Source organism: Limulus polyphemus, unplaced genomic scaffold, assembly GCF_000517525.1.
Source record: "Limulus polyphemus unplaced genomic scaffold, Limulus_polyphemus-2.1.2 Scaffold30, whole genome shotgun sequence".
Classification (NCBI taxonomy): domain Eukaryota; kingdom Metazoa; phylum Arthropoda; class Merostomata; order Xiphosura; family Limulidae; genus Limulus; species Limulus polyphemus.
In genome coordinates, this window is record NW_013665640.1 from 1,013,118 (window position 1) to 1,033,221 (window position 20,104).

Genomic DNA, 20,104 nt, shown 5'->3' on the forward strand with positions numbered 1-20,104 from the left:
AAAAACAAACAAACAAAAACAAACAATGTTTTTATATCATGATGCTAAACTCTAGGGCCCGGCATGGCCAGGTGTTTAGGGCGCTCGACTCGCAATCTGAGGGTCGCGGGTTCGAATCCCCGTCCCACCAAACATGCTCGCCCTTTCAGCCGTGGGGGCGTTATAATTTGACGGTCAATCCCACTATTCGTTGGTAAATAAGTAGCCCAAGAGTTGGCGGTGGGTTGTGATGACTAGCTACCTTCCCTCTAGTCTTACACTGCTAAATTTGGGAGGGCTAGCGCAGATAGCCCTCGTGTAGCTTTGCGCGAAATTAAAAAAACTAACTTTTTTGTTTTGAAATGTGTTTCTCTACTTAATTTACCATTTACGTTTTGTGCGACCTTGGATTTTAGACCTTTATTGTTCTTTCTGTTCATGTGCTGTGAAGTTAAACTTTGTTCTGAACTTATTTTTTAAACTCTGTTTTGAACTTATTTTTTAACTTTGTGAAGCATTGGCCAAGACACTCTATCTATTTCTGTATGAGGTTTAAGTTATAGCTCTTACTTGGAAACAAGTAATAATATCGTTTGATTGAAATAGTCACAGCATGATTTCTGAACACGTGCTTGTGTTGCAAAGCAGTCCAGAATCTCCAGCTTATTACCAAACTTTATATTTCAATTACGACGGTAAACGGTAATCTTTCACGATATCGTTAATGCAAATCTGCATAGATTCTCTATAGGAAGCTTTCTAGCTAAAAGCCAATTATTTGTATGATGTTCATCTCTTATACATGTATTTCACAGAGTGTAGTACAAACCTTAAAGGTCCAGTCACTGATACATTACACGACTTCAGCAGTTATTTCTCTTCACATACGGCCTTAATCTCTGGAACAGCACGACGAAAAGAATTAGATATCAAAGAAGACTAGTCACACTACATAAAGAACATTTTGACATAGTTGTCAAAGCAACTTAACAGAAAGCAGATAAAACCGTACTTCCTACAAGTTATTCAGATGCATATCTGATTAATTTTGTATTTAATACCCCTATTCAACAGTTTGGTAAATTTATGGTTGTGATACAGTAAAGTAGGTTTTTGTTATCAATATATGACAGGCCCGATAAAGAATTATGTTTTATCTTAGCCTTGTATCCACTCATGGATTAAGTGTTGAAATTAAACATCTGAGACCGAATGAGACTTGAAATAACATTTCACAGTCCAGTCTTTGATGCTGTTGGGTAAAAGGATAAACGTCTTTAATTTTTATACATAAGCCTTTTTAGAATTCGCTTCTTTATTACATGTACGCAAACAAGAAACTATGCACGCTTTATCGGTACGTTAATGATGATTAGCTGGAGTTATATTTGTATAACTAAAAACAGAAAAAAAAAAACAATGTTTCAGAGCCAAAGTATTTTTTCACTTAAAATAAGACTTAAAAATTAAATAGAAATATAAGAATAGTATACACTAAGTAATTTAAATATGTGATCTTCAATATGTAATTACAAATTAATTGTTACTTCGGCTTCCTTGAGTTATTAATTATGTGCAAGATGAACGCTGAACAATATTCTAATGATGGGCTATTATTTATTTCAAAACAAAGTTTTCTTTTATAATCTACGTAAAATATTTTAGGCCTAACTCTTTAGTTATAGGCCTATTACGAAACAGAAACATCAGGTTAAGTTTATCTCGAGTATGAAAGTCTTGTAAGTTTTATTACTTATTTCTTTTATTTATCACTATTTTTTCGATGAAACTGAAGTGCATAATCCTTAAATCTTTTCGTGTAAATAGACATAAAAACACTGTCTTTATGTTCGTAATTTCATCACTCATTTAAATAGTCGTTAATAAATAAATCAGTTTGCATAACTAGTTCGAGTATGTTTTATTCCTACTAAAGTTTAGGTTCATACCTTCATACGAACATTTGAAAGAAACGAAGATGTTTCCTGAAACATAATCTCGCACAGTTGAAAATTTAAATACATCAGTATATAGGAACTAACGTAATCATTTTTACTCTATTGTGCAAAAAACGGAGATATCAAACACTGAAAATATACATGCTTGTTTGCTAAACACATCACTATGGAAATAAACTCCTATTCTTCTAACGAAGCTATGGCTGTCCTGATCCAAACATCACAAGCGGAGGAGAAGGATCTCACGACTTTAATACAAGACCTAACGGACACATCAACTGGTAGGTTCCGTCTTTAAGTTATTTAGTATTGACTGTGTAGATTAGTGAAAAAATATCACTTTGTTTATAACGAATATTGATTGTTTTCATAAGCAAATATAGTTGTTGCTACTTCTGTAAGTTGATGGATCAACTTAAAGACAAACCACTCAACTTTGATAGTCATAAATTAAAAAAATTGTTAATCAATTGTGCAGCTTTGATCCTTTCAAGGCAATTACAATATTTTGTTGATATCTGGATAATTCTTTAGACAGTGAGAAAGAGGAGAATTTTAATTATAATTAATATTTTGCTACAGCAATGTCATGTAGTGCAACTCTTGTAAATGATTTTTTTATAAATGACAAAAAATTTTGAAACGTGGATCATAGTGTGTCACACAATTTGCGTTAAAACTATTCAAATTTAATTTCATGTTTGCCAGTAATCAACGATAAAATTGGTAATTAGCATACAATAGCCTTACAGCGCTAAAATCCTGGGTTCGATTCCCCACGGTGGACGCAGGAGATAGCTCAGAGGGGCTTCACCCTAAAATAAACAAACAAATTGTATACTTCTTTCTTTACAGGGTAGCCATACTATGGGTAGACCGTTCGCTGCTTTTATGGTGCATCCAGGTAAAATGTTACTTTTACTTATTCTTACAAAAAAATGCGTACGAATTTGTGACAATTCTTTGTATATATAAGAATGCATCGAGTGTAGTTGAATTTCTAACTTACCTGTATTTAACATTGTTTCTAGCAAGGAATAATTTTACTTTCCATGCACGTATATAAATATTTTATTAAGACTTTATTAGTAATCTTAAAATGATCGGGTAACTGTACAATATAATCTAATAATTATATAATAATGGTTCGTACTTTATACTGAAAAAACTTCAGGGTCTTTAGAAGTAACCATGATTCTGTAGTGATCTAAAATTTGAGAATTATTTTGTTCTGGGTGATGATGATGATGATGATTTTAATATAAAACACCCAAACGGATGCAAAGCAAAAACTATTCAATCAATTCTAATAAATGAAGTACTAATGAAGCTGTTTCTTATAATAGTTTTGATTTTGAGATTTATCATTTGAATTTCGTACTTGCACCCAGAATGTTCTAAAAGGGAGGCCCCCCAGTGGTACAGCGGTATGTCTGCGGACTTACAACGCTAGAATCCGGGTTTCGATACCCGTGGAGGGTAGAGCACAGATAGCCCATTGTGTAGCTTTGTGCTTAATTACAAACAAACAAACAAACTAAAAGGAAGATTTGTGTCATTGTGCCTGTTTGTTTGTGGGGTTTGTTTAGTGTACTTAAGTCAGGGTTTTGTTCTTTAGGATTGTAATAAATGCAATTTGATTAAATGTAACGTAGGGGAAAATTAGGGCAATATAATATATATTTTGTTAAACGGTTTTACAACCGATTCTTGCTTCTTACACTATCAGAGTGACTTATATATGTACATTTACCTTGTTTGAAACACAATTAACTTTTTTCTGTTTGCAATAGGTTTACATCTAATTTATTTTATTCTTTTTAGGTTACTCTGTCGGCAATATGCTTCTCAGAGGCCTTACTGTTAGCGTACTTAGGATATAAGGTGATTTTTATTACGATCTTTTTAATTAATTCTTAATTAAAATTGTAATCATCTCTAACTGAGACTTTTATAATTTTTGAAAATATAATTGGATCAGGATTATTCTGTCTTAATTCACCATCATGTAATGTTATATGACGAATAAAAGAACGCTTTCTACCACCATGTCTCTTATTCGAGTTGTTCAACGGAGTAATGCAGAAGTAATACGTTAAATCGAATGAAGGCTAGGATCAGATGTTGTAATTTATCATGGTTGCAAGCGTATACTAAAATTATTGTTACATTAACTTTGGTGTATAGTGCTGGCTATCCTGTGTGATTTTAGTGCATTATAAGATTGCCATAGTATTACGTACACAATTCGAAATAAAAATGTGAAGTTTAGAATTATTAGTTTATTACCTAAAGCCATATTTAGCAAACTAATGGACGACCAGCATAATGATCCATAGCTATTAATTTTTGTTAGACGCAAAATTTTGATTTATTACTCTCCTCACCTTGTATTTAAAACTGAAATAGATACAGAAGTCTCTCATTTCTGCTATTTTCCTAAAATAAAAGCTCGTGTTTTACAGGGCAACATCTGGCAACAACTAATGTCCTTTACTTTAATTTTGGAATTGGTAAATAACGTACCATTCATCATCACGGTAAGTGGTATTCTTTTTTCACTGTTTACTAAGAAAATTAAATACCTTCCTCTTAAACTAACTAGTTCACTTTTGTACGTGGGAAATAAACTTCATTCTAACTTAATTACTATTCTTCCAAGTCAAATTCACAACTTTTTCTTACAACTGTAACCCCGTCTAAGAAGAACGAACATTTCAATTAAAGGTTGTTATTCTTGAGGAAAATCAAAGAGTATGTAATTTGTGAGATATCAAAGAGAACAAGTAGTCGATAATTTACGTAACTATTAGCAAAAAAGCTGATAAGGCGTACTGAACGTTAACGCTTTTCAAACCAGTCTTAATGAGGTCTCATTATTTTGGAAACTAACCATCCTAGTTCCACAGAAGAAGTAAGAAATATCAATCAAACACAACTTTTACATTTTTTTTATGTCTTGTAGAAAAATGTTTCCGTCTAAATAATTCGCGCTTTTGTTTGGATTTTAATAATGTCATCCTTTGAAGTGAATACTCGGTACAGCTTCGCGCAATCGTTAAACACAGCAAAGAAAAATAATTCGATTTTCATATTTGTTTCCGCGATTCCATATTACAATTACTCTAAGATGTCTAAGAAAGCTGTTTTGGATACATTTTTTTTTTCCGTTTTCGAAGTTTGTATAATTATTTTTAATGTTCAACATCGTAATTAGACGTTGAACTTTTATGATGAAACAGTAGCAGGTGTGGCTTTAAAGAACCGATTTCAACAAAAATTCGTTTTACTAGGTTAAGAAACAGTTTTATACGTGGTTTATTACAATATATCACACACACAGATATTTGTGTGCTTTATTGTTTACAATTAATACATGTAAGGAATTATGGCATAAATAACTTCATTAGATTAACCTAGTTTTTGAACTGTGTGTTAAAAAACTATTTGACTGCTAATGTATTAAGTGTTAATAGCAGATAAATACACATTACTGTGTAAAGTAATCTAAAATAAATATTAAATCCATTATTATGGAACAACACCGAATGTATATGGTTTCAAGTTTTGAAATTTTCACATATTTTATTCAGTACAGTGCTTATTCGTTAAGACTCAAACCTAAAGTAAGGCTGATCGAGAAGCTAAGTTTTCAAATCTAATATTTAAACGTATTTTGTAAATTTTTTTGTCTTATCCATTGCGACTTGTAAGGAACGGGTTGTAAAGCAGACTTCTTAACGTATTATCTATTTAAAAAAAAACATGTATATGTAATACACGTCTGTGCATGCGCAAAAAACTTTAATTTAGATTTGTGTCCCCTACATTACAGGTTTTCTGGCCTCCACTGCGTAATTTGTTCATTCCAGTATTTCTCAATTGTTGGCTTGCTAAGTACGCACTTGAGAACATGTTTGTAAGTATGAAACAATATATGGAAATGTCTTATGTTCATTAACGTAATTAGCACATTTATTGTAGCTGTGTAAAAACGCCAAAGCTGGCTTAACAAAGGGGGGTTTTTAAGGACAAATAACCATGATTATCTTGGGCTTATGCATAACTCTACGCCAGCTTAGACGGTTTTACACTAATGTAGCTATTCTACTGTAATCAAATACCATTTATAGCATTTCAATTATTTTCCTGGCTACCGTAAGTTGAGTGCAGCTGGTGAGTTCTGGTATTGAGTGCAGGCTTTCAGAGCAGTGATTTGTGGCAGACAAAAATATAGTTATTTTACACATACCTCCGACTTAATGCACTAAGAGGATTGCGAGAAAAGCTATCTACATTAAAATGTGCCTTAGTCTATTTTTTTTTTATCTTTTAACCCTTGGTTTTAAAATACATTCTAAAAAATGCAGGATTGTGGTAGTTTTCTTCTCGTGAGTAAATTCTAATTAGAAGCGATTAGTTGCTTCTTGGAGGCACCTTATGATGAAACGTTTAATGTTTTAATGTCTAATTGATAAGTATGTAAGTTACTGAAAATTGGTACTTCATAAAGTAAAGGAAGTTGTCCTATAACGATAAGAACCACTTATATAACCACTTAATATGCAATCATTGTCTTCACAGTTTAACTCTTTAAATATTTAATCTCCTTCATGGCTATTACAGCACTACATGAAACATTTGTATTCAAATTAGGAGAAGGGTTGGTATGTTTGTGTCTTAAGATCACGATTCGTATTTCCATAACACTTGTAAAGCAAGTAAGAGGGTAAAAATAAGAAGGCTCGAAATCCTTTTTACTATTCGTTTTCGGAACATCGTTATAACAAACAGCATTTGATGTGGAGATTTATAATCAGGGGCGCACACACAGAGAATAAACTAAAAGTGTACTAAGGAGACCGATCTATGGATCTGATAAAAAGTAAAGGTCAGTTTAAGTGCATTTCTAATAAGCAGAATTAAAGTTTTGAAATAAGGAAAACGAAACCATTTGCATATCTTATAAGTAATACTAACAGTCATGAAGTCAGTTTCACCACCACTTGTGATAACATGTTTGTAAATAATGTTTATTTTTGTGATAAGATGTGAGCGGTCGCAGGAGAAATTCCAATTTCTTATAGTTTCATGGCATAACGTTCTGCCTCCCTTTTTACCATCTATACAATATATGTATAAAAAAGTTTAACAGAGTCTAATTATAAATACAATTTCTTGAGGACACAAAATATTTCTTCTTTATATTTCAATATCTCAGACCTAGCGACAGCATGAACTTAATTTAAGTAGCCATGCATTGTTGTGAAATTTCTAAAACACGTTTTTTTTTCCACAAATAATCAACTTCTATGTTAAATATATAATGTTTATCGTCGTTCCTTAGCTTTGATGACTGTGCTCGCAAATTATTCTTCTCGAAATGTAAAGGTTAAAGTTGATGTGTGATCCTCATGACATTTTACGAAATTCTCACTTGAGGTTTTATCAAAAATGATAGACCTTATTTGGATAATACATGCACATATTTTAGGCAGTATATATTGGCTTGTTTGGGTTTATGGAACTTTTAAGAGCTTTAAACAAGATTTAACTGATTTGAATATTTATTATTCACTTTAGAACCAGCATATAGAAATTTATTCAGCAATCTAGTTGAAGCCAACTAACCAACTGCTGGATTTCTGTTTGTGCACCACTTTCAGGTTTTGTTTTTTTCCTTATTAACATTTCAGAATGACTTACATCGTGCCCTACAAAGATCCCAGTCAGCGTTGTCTCAGCGTTTGATGGTTTTATCGGTTACTCTTCTTTGTTTGATATTTACGAGGTGAGATTAATCGTTTAGGAAATGGATATAATTTTGTCATCAGCCTCATATGTTGCAATTAACAGAAGTTAACATTGAACTGTCTTATCCTTAATTAAAGGAATAGTCTTTTTTCTTTTCTTATAAGAACGTTGACGTTTTTCTTTCTCTAAGTAAAGGTATTAGCTCACGTTATCAAACGAAACCCATCTAATGTTTTGTTTCATCATCAAAATTGTAAGTCAAGGCGAAAAAGGCACAGGAAACCGAGATTGTTTGTTTACTTACCTGTACAATAAATTTTAAGCACAATGGACAAGAGAGCCATGGCTTACACGTAAGTTGACTCTAATTATGAGCTTTGGACCAAAGAGAAGACAGCCAGTTGACAGCACCCAATAGCATAAACAGCTAGTTTTAACAAATTGTGGGATCGACTTCCACTTTTATAATACACCCACATACGAAAGATCGGAGCGTATTTGTTAGCAACACGTTTCAAACCAGAAACCTTCGAAACACCAGTCGTATACGCTAATTACTAGGCCACATTAGGGCCAAGAAACCCAGAATATCATTTAGCTACTTTTAACTAGACTGGTATCGAGTAATCCCATACCTCATTAGTAATCCTGAATAAGGACTAATTGAAAAGCAACACTAAGCTTCTTATACTAGTGATTTCTATATAATGTGTATGTTGTTTGAGTTGTTTTTCATTTACCTATTAACTTTAGAGAGTAAAAGGCAGCTCAAATACCACACATTACCATGATTAGTTAAGAACTGCAGTTACGATGAGCTTCTTCTGTGATCAGTGTACAGTAGAGACTAATTTTGTACAATTTTAATCATGAAAGAACATTTTATTTTATTTTATACACCTGTACCTTTTAGTCTTATATTCTGAAAGACATTTTAAGCATATTTATATTTCCAGTTAAATCAGGCACTTTCGTTTCTTTACCCTTTCTAACAAAATATATATCAGAACAGAGGACTCTAGTTCGGAGTCAAATTAATTTATTTATGTTCATGTACAGATATAAAATAAGCTTTTATAGTACAATGAATAATCCACGTTGTTTACCTAAATTAGTAATAGTTTTTAAGTAAACTGGTATATTTTCGTTGTTTTAAAAATACAATATTCATGTTGTTGTTTCTTTTTTGGTTTTTTAGCGTCTGTGGTTATCAGCACTTCCAAAGGGCTGGAAGTCTCCATGTTAACTTGTTCGAAAGCCTGTATTTTGTTGTGGTGACTTTCTCTACAGTGGGGTATGGAGATTATAGACCTGATTGTTTTCCTTCTCAACTCTTCATGGTGGTGATGATCTGTGTTGCGTTAATTGTTCTACCGACACAGGTATCTTTTTACAAAAGTGCACATGCGCACTATGTTGCTGTACTTAGTACTGTTCGAAATAATTGAAGATATAGTCTTCTAGAATTTCAAGCACTTCGAATTTTAAATGTTTTGCAAGTGTTAGTTAGAAATGTTTTAATTGCGCATTTTCGAAGTAAAAGCATTTTGGCTTGATGTAAAACAAATTTAAACTTCGTTTTATCAACAGCTACACAGTTTTCAGTCTTGTTGAATGTATTACTGGTTCCAAAAATCATGCAGTGGACGGTTTATTCACACAAAATATCATTTTTGATAAAGTTCATGACTTATCAAAATATTTATTGCTTTTTCTTTTCATAATATAATTTTTTCTTCTGTTGAGTTTTCATTCGATTATAACGGAATTTGATTATTTGATCGATTATATGAAACATAAACTATCGACAACTACATTACGCATAAGACAAAGAATGCATAAAAAATATACTGAAATTAGTCACACTTTGACTGTACCAGCGAGTGCCCTCAGTCAACATTCACCACATAAACATCAGTAGTGTCAAAAACATCATGATATAGTTCATTTGATTCTATAGTATGACGTTACAAAACCACTTGCCCCCCAGTGGCACAGCGGTATGTCTGCGGACTTACAACGCTAGAATCCGGGTTTCGATACCCGCTACACAATGGGCTATCTGTGCTCTGCCCACCATATTGTGCTTAATTACAAACAAACAAACAAAACCACTTACGTCTCTGATTGCTCGTGTGTTAACGACTCTTTTTGTTGGAAGGCCTCCTATGAATTTTACGTAGAAAATTATTCATTGTTTTTGGACAGTTCTTCATAGTGTTGTATAATGCAGGAAATATAAAATTTCTTAATATGATGCAGTATATGGACCCCCATCGGCAGTGAAACGTACAAAAAAACAAGTACGTAATTTTGTGGTTAAACCGAAAATTCTCAGGCCTGTGTTAAAATCAAAACTTCAAATTTGAGTTTAATATTCTATCTGTAAAAGCCAAATTTTACTTCTGAAATTCACCCTGTTCTGAAACAGTTTCATTTGAAGTGTATTCTTTCAGGGGAAAATACTATCTGTTTCATATGATAGAAAGGTAATGAATAACTCGCAAGAGAAAGAAAACCACAATGTTTTCATAATATGCTCCAGTTAAGCATTTCGATGACGGTATGTCATGAATGTGTATGGTTATAACGTTTGTTTTATTAATACACCATATCACTAGGTCTCGGAAAATCTTAAGACTTCAGTTTCGATAATCTATACCGTTGAAATATTACAAAATAAAATATTTGGTTTTGTACTGGACTTATAGGTGTTGTGGCATAATTACTGTGATTATTGCTTTTTGTGGTGCAACGTATAATAAAATATATATTTAAGAACGTCACGTTGTGCTACTTAAATATTATGTATTGGCGTATTTAACTTTAAAGGGTTATAATTGAAGGTTAAACAATTTGTATACGATTTAACGAGGTACTTGTGTTCAAATATATCTTTAGCAGGCCCGGCATGGCCAGGTGGTTAGGGCGCTCGACTCGCAATCTGCGGGTCGCGGGTTCGAATCCCCGTCCCACCAAAGATGATCGTCCTCTCAGCCGTGGGGGCGTTATAATGTGAGGGTCAATCCCACTATTCGTTGGTAAAAGAGTAGCCCAAGAGTTGGCGGTGGGTGGTGATGACTAGCTGCCTTCCCTCTAGTCTTACATTGTTAAATTAGGGACGGCTAGCGCAGATAGCCCTCGTGTAGCTTTGCGCGAAATCCATAACAAACAAACAACCATATCTTTAGCTGTGGTTGGAGTTTTTTAAGTTGGACTTTAAGTAATATGAGAGCATTTTTTAAAAATTTCTTTTACTAGGCTTCATTGCTCTGAAGCTAACGTATACTTTAGTATTTAAATCAGCCGAAAGGAACAAGGTACAGAGAATAAATGAAGCTTACACGCAATGTCTCTGGGTCTATTGAACCTATTTCACTTGGAACTTAAGATATATTATGATAAAAGGGGTGAATTTCCTTATAGTATGAAGTGCGGCTCACTTGGTTTGTTACACGTATCATTTCTAGTCAATATATGTATATATAGATATGTCATCTTGTTAAAAATAAAATGTTTTAAGTCATTAAATTATTTAGCATATTTAGGTCGAATTGCAATGTCCTTAATATTTTTGGCTAGATATGGCGTTTAAATACTAAGTTTTTAACGAGTTTTAGGTTGGGTATTGTTTAATCGGTTACAATGATATAATTTTCATGCTTTGCTTAATGATGCATTTCTGTTTTGTTTTTCCCTTTTGATATCTTGAAATGGACTTTAGCAGTAGCATTTTATTTCAGAGTTGCAACAGATGTGCTTGACAGTTTCTTCTATTTAATTATTCGTATGAATAATACCTACAAAAAATGAGCATTGTAATATGTGGTAGAAAACAATAAATAAATTGACACAAATTTTAAAAATAAACACTTTCAGCAATATAAAAAGTATATTGCTATTTTATGTAAAAACACCTTTTACACAAAACATCTTTTCAACTATGCCATTATCACTTTATTTGTTTTTACAATATTCAACTAACAAAGCTACAGAATGGGCTATCTGTGCCCTGCCCATCACGGGTACCGAAACCCGAACTTTAGAGTTATACGCCTGCGGACTTATCGCTGAGTCAATGGGTCCAAATTTTCTGGTTATGAAAAGAAAAATTAACGTAACTTTTATAGTGTTATTAAGTTAAACCGTATTTTATTTTGAATATGAAACAATGTCGTATTTTGATATTCTTTCTTAATAGTTCGAACAACTAGCCTACACGTGGATGGAACGTCAGAAACTTGGCGGAACCTACAGTTTGCATCGTGCTCAGAGCGAGAGGCACGTAGTTGTGTGTAGTACTACACTCAGAGCAGACACCATCATGGACTTCTTGAACGAGTTTTATGCTCACCCTCTCTTGCAGGTTAGTAAATCTGATAATCTGAAAAAAAAACGAAAAACTCTACGTGTCAACACTGATACTTCAGACACAGTTCGATCAGCTTTGTCTTGCACTCATAATTGTTTAGACTCATGTATAACAGAGTTTCAATTCCAGTCGTTTTAAGCAAATCACTTCTGTACAAACAATTAATACAATATTAATGTTGATTTATTGGAACAATAACAAACAAACAAAATCTTTCTTCTGTATTATTGATTATTGATCTTTCTACGTTTAGAAAATTTATCTTAAACTTCAAATTTATATTTCAAGTGACGTACTTACATAAAATACACTATGATGTTTAATGTTTTTAGTGATAGAAACCCGTTACCTTATAACTTTTATCCTGAGGAAATTTTTGCTGTGATAAAGGAGTTCAACTTTTCGTTTCTTGCTAATGAACCGATTTTTGAATGCTTTGTAGGATTACTTTGTAGTACTTCTAACACCGTGTGAGCCTGATACGACCACCAAGATGATTTTACAAGTTCCCATGTGGGCCCAAAGAGTGATCTATATCCAGGGGTCGGCGCTGAAAGACGCAGATCTGACTCGAGCCAGGTGAAGCATTGAACCTTTCAACTGTCCTCTTATGCAAAGGGCTGAGCGTGGCATACTATTTACGTGTAGATCTATTGAGTTACGGATCCATGGTCCGTGCCCCATTGCTGCATAAAACACCGCATTCGGTCGATATGAGTCATTGATGCGTTATAGAAGTGACAGTTAAATATCACTATTCGATTAGAGCAGCTCAAGAGTTGACAGTGGGTGCTGTTGACTGTTTCACTTCCTTTTAGCCCCCCCCCAGTGGCACAGCGGTATGTCTGCGGACTTACAACGCCAGAAACTGGGTTTCAATACCCGTAGTGAGCAGAGCACAGATAGCTCATTTTGTAGCTTTGTACTTAATTTGATATAAACAAACACCCTTCCTTCTAGTCTATTAACACAAAACTAGGAATAGCTAGTGTAGATAGCGTGAAAAGCCCAATGACTGATATTAAAAATTTTGATATATTATGAAAAGCTAGTAATGACTCTCGCAATCATACATTAGTTAATCAACGATTAGTTTCTTCCAACAAAAACTGGTTCAAAAGATTTATATAAATTATATAAAAATTTGTTCATATATATTTTATCATCATTTCAATATAGGTGCTTCGTTTGAAAGCTATATGTTAATATGTATATATTTGTAGAAACAACTTACAAGGCTAAGTGTTTGTCACATTATCAGATGAATGGTATTTGTATACTTTAGTTGACGATTTGCACATTTTATTGCAAAGTAAATTACACTGTGGTACAACACTTTTTGAAGTTCTGTTCTTTTACGTTTCACACATAGATATAAAGTACGGATTTTCCATGAAGTCGGTATATTTTTCTAATTACTTATATAATTTTGTATATTTCAGGTTGAATGCGGCAGAGGCTTGTTTTATGCTAACTGGAAGAAACTACGTTGATCGAAACGCAGCGGTATGTTATGTTTTCCTTTTGTTCAGTGAACAACTGCTCAGATAACCTTTGATGTAAGCTTCGTAAGAAGGGATAGACTTGTAGATATACAACTGATAATGTGCTTTCTTCTTCAAGCAAGTCGTGTAAAGTAATATTTCTATGTGAATAACAACCATGATTCGATCCTGTGTTTACTTGTTGGAAGTCTGTTGCGTTATCCTGCCGATCGGGGTCTATTCCATTTAGAACTTCAATCAACTAACGAATCGAATGTCCTCAAGTGGGATATCCAAGTTCGGCTGAGTGTTTTATCAGTTAGGTGGACGTAGAAGGCTTCTTTTATCTTGTTCCCCACGTGTTACTTATACCCTTTTTATCTTGTTCCCCACGTGTTACTTGTATCCTTTTTATGTTGTTCCCCACGTGTTACTTATATCCAATTAATTTAGCATTAACCCAGTTTCTCATATGACCTTCTTCCCTAGCACGACCGGCTATTACAGATAGATCGGTATTTCCTAGTTTTTTATATATAAGGTTAAATACTTCTAACTTTTTTAGTTGTTTGGTTTCCCCAATGTATTGGGATCCACATTTGTTTTGTTTTTATGCAAATCAAGCACTTGACAACCAACCATGCAATATCCAATGAAAATGTTTGGTCATTCAGTCTTCACTCGTAAATGAACACTTATACGAGGTGGATTTACATTTTTACAGTTCATGATTTTTCGCATATCCAGGAAGTATGACGAATAGCAGTGGTATCCTGATACTGGTGTTGTATACTTAAAATCAGAGTGTTTATAAAAGATGAAGTTTCAATAAGCACTCTAAGTCGGCATCTTCGTTAAGATCAAATCCTGCCCACGCCAAGATGAAGCGAGACTTATCTGTAAAACAAGATACTGACCCACATCTCATTGAACCAGTAGACATGATCTAGAACACTATTGTAGTTGAACTGTTTTGGGCCTGGGTCTAGGTGAAATACACTCGTTGCGTGTTGGCACACAGACCGACCTTATCAAGCCTGTTTCTAACTGTCCGTGCTCTATTTCGACATTCATCTGTAGTTGCGAACATTTGATTCAGTCTCAGAGCAAGTATCAAATGATTCTAGCGAGTCAGCTTCGACAAATAGTACCGCTTGCTTGTCTTGTGGTTTATGGTCCAGGTGTCAGTAAAAAATTAAACACTTCTAGCAACTTTGCAACAGTCTCCTAAAAAAATCGTGCCAAGGATTTAGTTTTTAAAGGAAGGATATTTATGTGCCCCTTCGCCCCGCTCACGAAAACTAAATTTGCTCAGTTCGTGTGGTATAAATTTTTCAGAGTTAGGTCGTATCTACTAATGTAGCTGGTGTGAAGATTTGAGAGATGTCTGGAAGTCCAGGAGGTAGAGAGAAGACCAAGGCTGATGATGACGTTGAAGAGAAGAAGTAAGGCGACAACACTCGACAAAGCATATCCCAATAAACGCTCCCAAAACAGGGTCACCTAGTGCCTGGGATAAAAAAAATCCAACAGTCTGCTATGAATGGCTAGTTTCTAGTCTTCCTATAGCCCTCCACATGAGTAAAATATCGAAATATTTGTTTAAATCTAATCATGGTTATGGATCTTTAACTCTGTGATTCAAAGTGACAATTGAGACAAGACTGTCTGAGACAGCTCCGTAAAAACCATAGGATAATTGACCAATCATCTGCATTTCAGATAACATGACTAATCGTCTTAATACTTGATTTCCACGACAGTGAACTGAGGGAGTATTAACTATAACGATAGGTTTTCCTGGTCTTAGCTATAATATTTCAAATTCCGAATATCCGTTGATTGTTTTGAGCAGTGTAATTTACTTATCATATTCATAAACTTACGTGTCTAAAAAAATTGCAGATTTACAAAATTTAGATTAATGTTTTAAAAGCAAAGCAGATGTGTTTTCTAACATGGCTACTTGGCATTACAATATTTAAAATAACAACTTCTGTTGTGCTAAAGTGCCTTCTTAAATTTCATTGTTAACTAGGATCAGCATACTATCCTCAGGTCCTGGGCCGTCAGGGACTTTGCTCCTAATGTTCCGCAGTATGTCCAGATCTTCCGTCCAGAAAATAAAGTACATGTAGCCTTTGCAGGTTTGTTATAAACATTGTGCATTTTGTAAGCTAGCTTGGATACAATAAACTTTAAATGAAATAATGAAATAACGTGGGATAAATTTGTAGCAATGAATTCCGATTATGAAAGCCAACATGATGTGTTGACATGTAGATTAATAAAGTTAGGCGTTCTGTAGTGCACGTTATTTACAGGCTAATCATTCCAATAGTTATATGAAAGTAATGTAAACTGACTAAGTTAACTTCACATTTTAAAACTAAGACTTACAGTTGTATAAAGTTTAAACATATTAATGGATCCAGTATAAATTAACTTTACTATATCATACTCAGTTGACACTATTTGGTTTTAAATGTAATCTAAGTTTAAGTGTGGTGAAAGGAACTATTACGTATATTATTAAGCATTGATGCAAAGGATACTTAAACTTATAGAAGGTTAAAATAGTTATTAAAATCATAGAAATACGTATCTTAAAATGTTACAAATGTTACACTGAACACACACAGAACATGAATATCAAATACATGATTCACTGGAGTGAATAATAATAATACAATGCTATAAAGTAATAACTGTATAAAGAATAGCATCTATGACAATTCTGGTTTTCTACGTAGAACACGTGGTTTGTGAAGATGAATTTAAGTATGCTTTATTGGCTAATAACTGCTTGTGTCCCGGAACGTCAACTTTGGTAACTCTTCTTCTTCATACTTCTCGTGGTCAGTAAGTATATTTTTCTTCTGTTTCAGAGATATCCTTGAAAAAAAAATCGATTATTAAGAAATTATAACTTTTTCTTTCTTAGAAACGCAAAAGTTACTGACAGCGATAGATTTTTATGTTTACCTATTTTATATATTTATGATACTCATCTTTCTTTGCCCGTAAGAGGCAAATGTTTTTTCACCCTTAGCGCAAGTCATGTATTTCAAAAAAAATTACATTTACATATTTGAAGTTTTTAATTACTTTCTCATCATCTGTTTTTGATCCTCTTAAAGTGTGGGGTTATCTTCATTAATTTGGCAAATTCATGTCTTCGGGCATTCCTTGTACAAGTATCATATACGTTTTAGTACGTACTAAACTAGCAAGAACACGTGTCTTTTCTGCCCTGAATTCAACCATATTTTCACTGTTTTCCATATCCATACACGTGGATACAGCTTTGATATCAGTGGTACTGAACGCTAAAACGCGAATATCTCCAATAATGTATGTACTATGTCATCCTTGCCTTGGTGTACGGTATTACTTCCCGCTTTCCATTTTCAGCGTTCCTGTTCAAATCTTAGAATCTATTGTGCATATTTGGTGGTACGGGGATTCGAATTCGCGACTCTCAGATTGCGAGTCGAGTGCCCTAACCACCTGGCCCTTCCGGGGTGAAATTGACTAGGAAAAAAACAGAAAGTTAAAATGTACTGAATTGTCACTTACATACCTTCACTGTAACTGATATTCTCGGCAGTATTTCCAATAATATTATTAAATTATTAAATAATAAAGACATGAGTTAAATTATATATATATATATATATATATGTATATATAAAAATTGTAACAAACTTTTGTAAAAGACAGTAGGCCGGGCTTGGTTCTGTGAAATAGGTGAAAACGTTCAGATGAGTGTAATAATGGATGAGTTAGTAAATCCAATAGTAGATCCATTTTTAAATATTTCGAAGGTTTCAATAGTGATACAGTTTGTATAATGAACAGTTTTAGGATTTGTCTAATATTCAGTTTCAAAACTTTATCAACAGTGGGGGAACTCTCAAATAAGAGGAGTAAATTAAAATTGTGTAACCTTTAATAATCAGAAGTTTTTTACGGTGTAACCTTTAATAATCAGAAGTTTTTTACGGATATGGTTTCTATAATTATAAATCCAACTCGCTGGATTTAAAATGTAACACACTATGCACCAACACAACAACTAAAATGATGTATTAAATGCAACAGACTCCGGGGGGACAAAGCTAAAATAGGGGGGTTCGACTCCCCGAGGTGGACACAGCAGATAGCCCAATGTGGCGTTGTTCTAAACCAAATAAACATATAAATGCAACATTAGTCCCAGTAATTTTTTTCAAGCTCATTGTGCGACCATATTCAGTGTAAAAACCAAAAAGCAACGTTTTGTGGCAGAAAGAAATATAATACATTTAATATGTATTTCAGCCGATTACAACTTGGCCTATATTCATTAGCCCCGATGATGGTAACTGTGTTACCAAAACTAGTCTGCTGAGATATTTAATAGATATTGTATTTTTCATTGTAGTAAAAATACAGGTCTCAGTTTCTATTCAAGACGAAGATTATACGGTTGGAATGACACAATTTAAAAGGTATTAAAATTCTACATTTATGATTGGGAGAGATCTACAAGTTTGATCAGTTAGTGAAATTTCTCGCCAGTTTCATATGGAGCATGTAAATGTTAATGACTTAATACTTGAATACAGTGGTTGCAGCACATCCTTTAAACTATATTAAAGTTATACTGAAACTCAAATGTGAAATTCACTCTATTAATTCAAACTATGACTTGTCACTGAAATGTACCGGCTTCGGAGAATTACGTCGCTCATCAGTAATCCTGGACGAGAAGAAATCGAAAGACTGATACTGGGTTTTATACAGTAGTTGAATGTATATTATATGTAAGATAAATACATTTGGTTTTCCAAAATACCAGTTACAAGGCCATCTCATCATAAGATATTTCGATAAATTCGCTGCTATATATGATCAATCCTCATAGTACTAGATATTATATTTTACCTCACGTTTATTTTTCTGCGTGTGAACCAGTTTTTTTTTTTTAAACTGTTGGACAAAGGTATGTAAATCTTGAAGACTTCAAAATTGAAATTTACATAAAAACGAATAGATTTTGCTTAACGTCTTTAGGTAAAACTGTTTGTTTGTTTGTAATTAAGCACAAAGCTACACAATGCGCTATCTGTGCTCTGGCCACCACGGGTATCGAAACCCGGATTTTAGCGTTGTAAGTCCGCAGACATACAGCTGTGCCACTCGGGAGGTTAGGTAAAACGTTTTGTTTATGTTACAGAAACTGAAACAAATAACAGAATGAAGAATATAATGCTAACTTTTGCAGAATACAAATCACGAAAGAATAGAAATCTACTCATCGTCTGGGTTCAACATAACTTTCAAACCTAACGTCTAGTTTCGTTTTATCAAAGTGTTTGAAGTTTGTTTGTTTCTTATGGATTTCGTGCAAAGCTACTCGAGGGCTATCTGTGCCAGTCGTCCCTAATTTAGCAGTGAATCAGTAGAAGGAAGGCAGCTAGTCATCACCACCCACTGCCAACTCTTGGGCTACTCTTTCACCAGCGATTAGTGGGATTGACCATCACGTAATAACACCCCCCACGGCTTAACGGACGAGCATGTTCGGTGGGACTGGGATTCGATCCCGCGACTCGCAGATTGCGAGTCGAGCCCCCTGAACACTTGGCCATGTTTGAAATAAACGAGACAAGAACAATGTGGGCGCATTTGTTTTCTTTTTAGCTCGTATACATCTGTACTCGAAGCTCTTAGCTTTTTGCTATATAGCTCTTAATGTAACCGAATATTTGTGACATTTGTGGCAAAGATTGACAGATACATCTTGATTGTCTCCATTTTAACCCGTGTACTCAACTTTGATTAAGTTACCCTTCCGTTTTTCAATGACTAAACTTTATCAAGAGAGTGAATGGTAAGGTTTCGATATTCGTGTTACTACTTATAGCGGATGTAATACAAATTGTATATTTTTATCTGACTCGTTCTTCATGAAGGCTCCAGCAAGATAATTCTGGTCCCTATCAATAGAACAAACAACGTTAATTGTTTGAATATTCTAGTATATCTAAGAGACATGAGGATAAAAGTTAGCTAGCACCATTCTAAGAAAGTTTTCTTTAATCATTATGTACTGATAACACTTTTTTGAATAACAGAGAAGGACAGACTTCAGCGGAAGAGTGGCAACGACTGTACGGAAAATGCTCGGGGAATGAGATTTACCATATTCGGCTCGGCGATAGTAGATTCTTTGGAGAATACGAAGGAAAGAGCTTCAGTTGATAAACTGTATCATAAAGATATGTGTGGGTAGATAAACTGTATCATAAAGATACATGTTGGTAGATAAACTGTATCATAAAGATACATGTGGGTAGATAAACTGTATCATAAAGACATGTATGGGTAGATAAACTGTATCATAAAGATACATGTGGGTAGATAAACTGTATCATAAAGATACATGTGGGTAGATAAACTGTATCATAAAGACATGTATGGGTAGATAAACTGTATCATAAAGACATGTGGGTAGATAAACTGTATCATAAAGACATGTGGGTAGATAAACTGTATCATAAAGACATGTG

General features: G+C 33.8%; 1 protein-coding gene across 1 annotated transcript in view; it reads left to right on the top strand.

Annotated features, from left to right (window-relative positions):
- The window catches only part of LOC106459782 (potassium channel subfamily T member 1-like), a 73,269-nt gene that overhangs the window by 23,849 nt on the left and 29,316 nt on the right, over positions 1-20,104 (top strand). The window contains exons 4-15 of the mRNA XM_022386625.1: positions 2,135-2,218; positions 2,793-2,841; positions 3,762-3,821; positions 4,403-4,477; positions 5,773-5,856; positions 7,634-7,728; positions 8,890-9,073; positions 11,893-12,057; positions 12,506-12,642; positions 13,506-13,569; positions 15,586-15,694; positions 16,301-16,409. Of these exons, the coding sequence (XP_022242333.1) occupies positions 2,135-2,218; positions 2,793-2,841; positions 3,762-3,821; positions 4,403-4,477; positions 5,773-5,856; positions 7,634-7,728; positions 8,890-9,073; positions 11,893-12,057; positions 12,506-12,642; positions 13,506-13,569; positions 15,586-15,694; positions 16,301-16,409 (1,215 nt within the window). The remainder of the gene's footprint in view (positions 1-2,134; positions 2,219-2,792; positions 2,842-3,761; positions 3,822-4,402; positions 4,478-5,772; positions 5,857-7,633; positions 7,729-8,889; positions 9,074-11,892; positions 12,058-12,505; positions 12,643-13,505; positions 13,570-15,585; positions 15,695-16,300; positions 16,410-20,104) is intronic.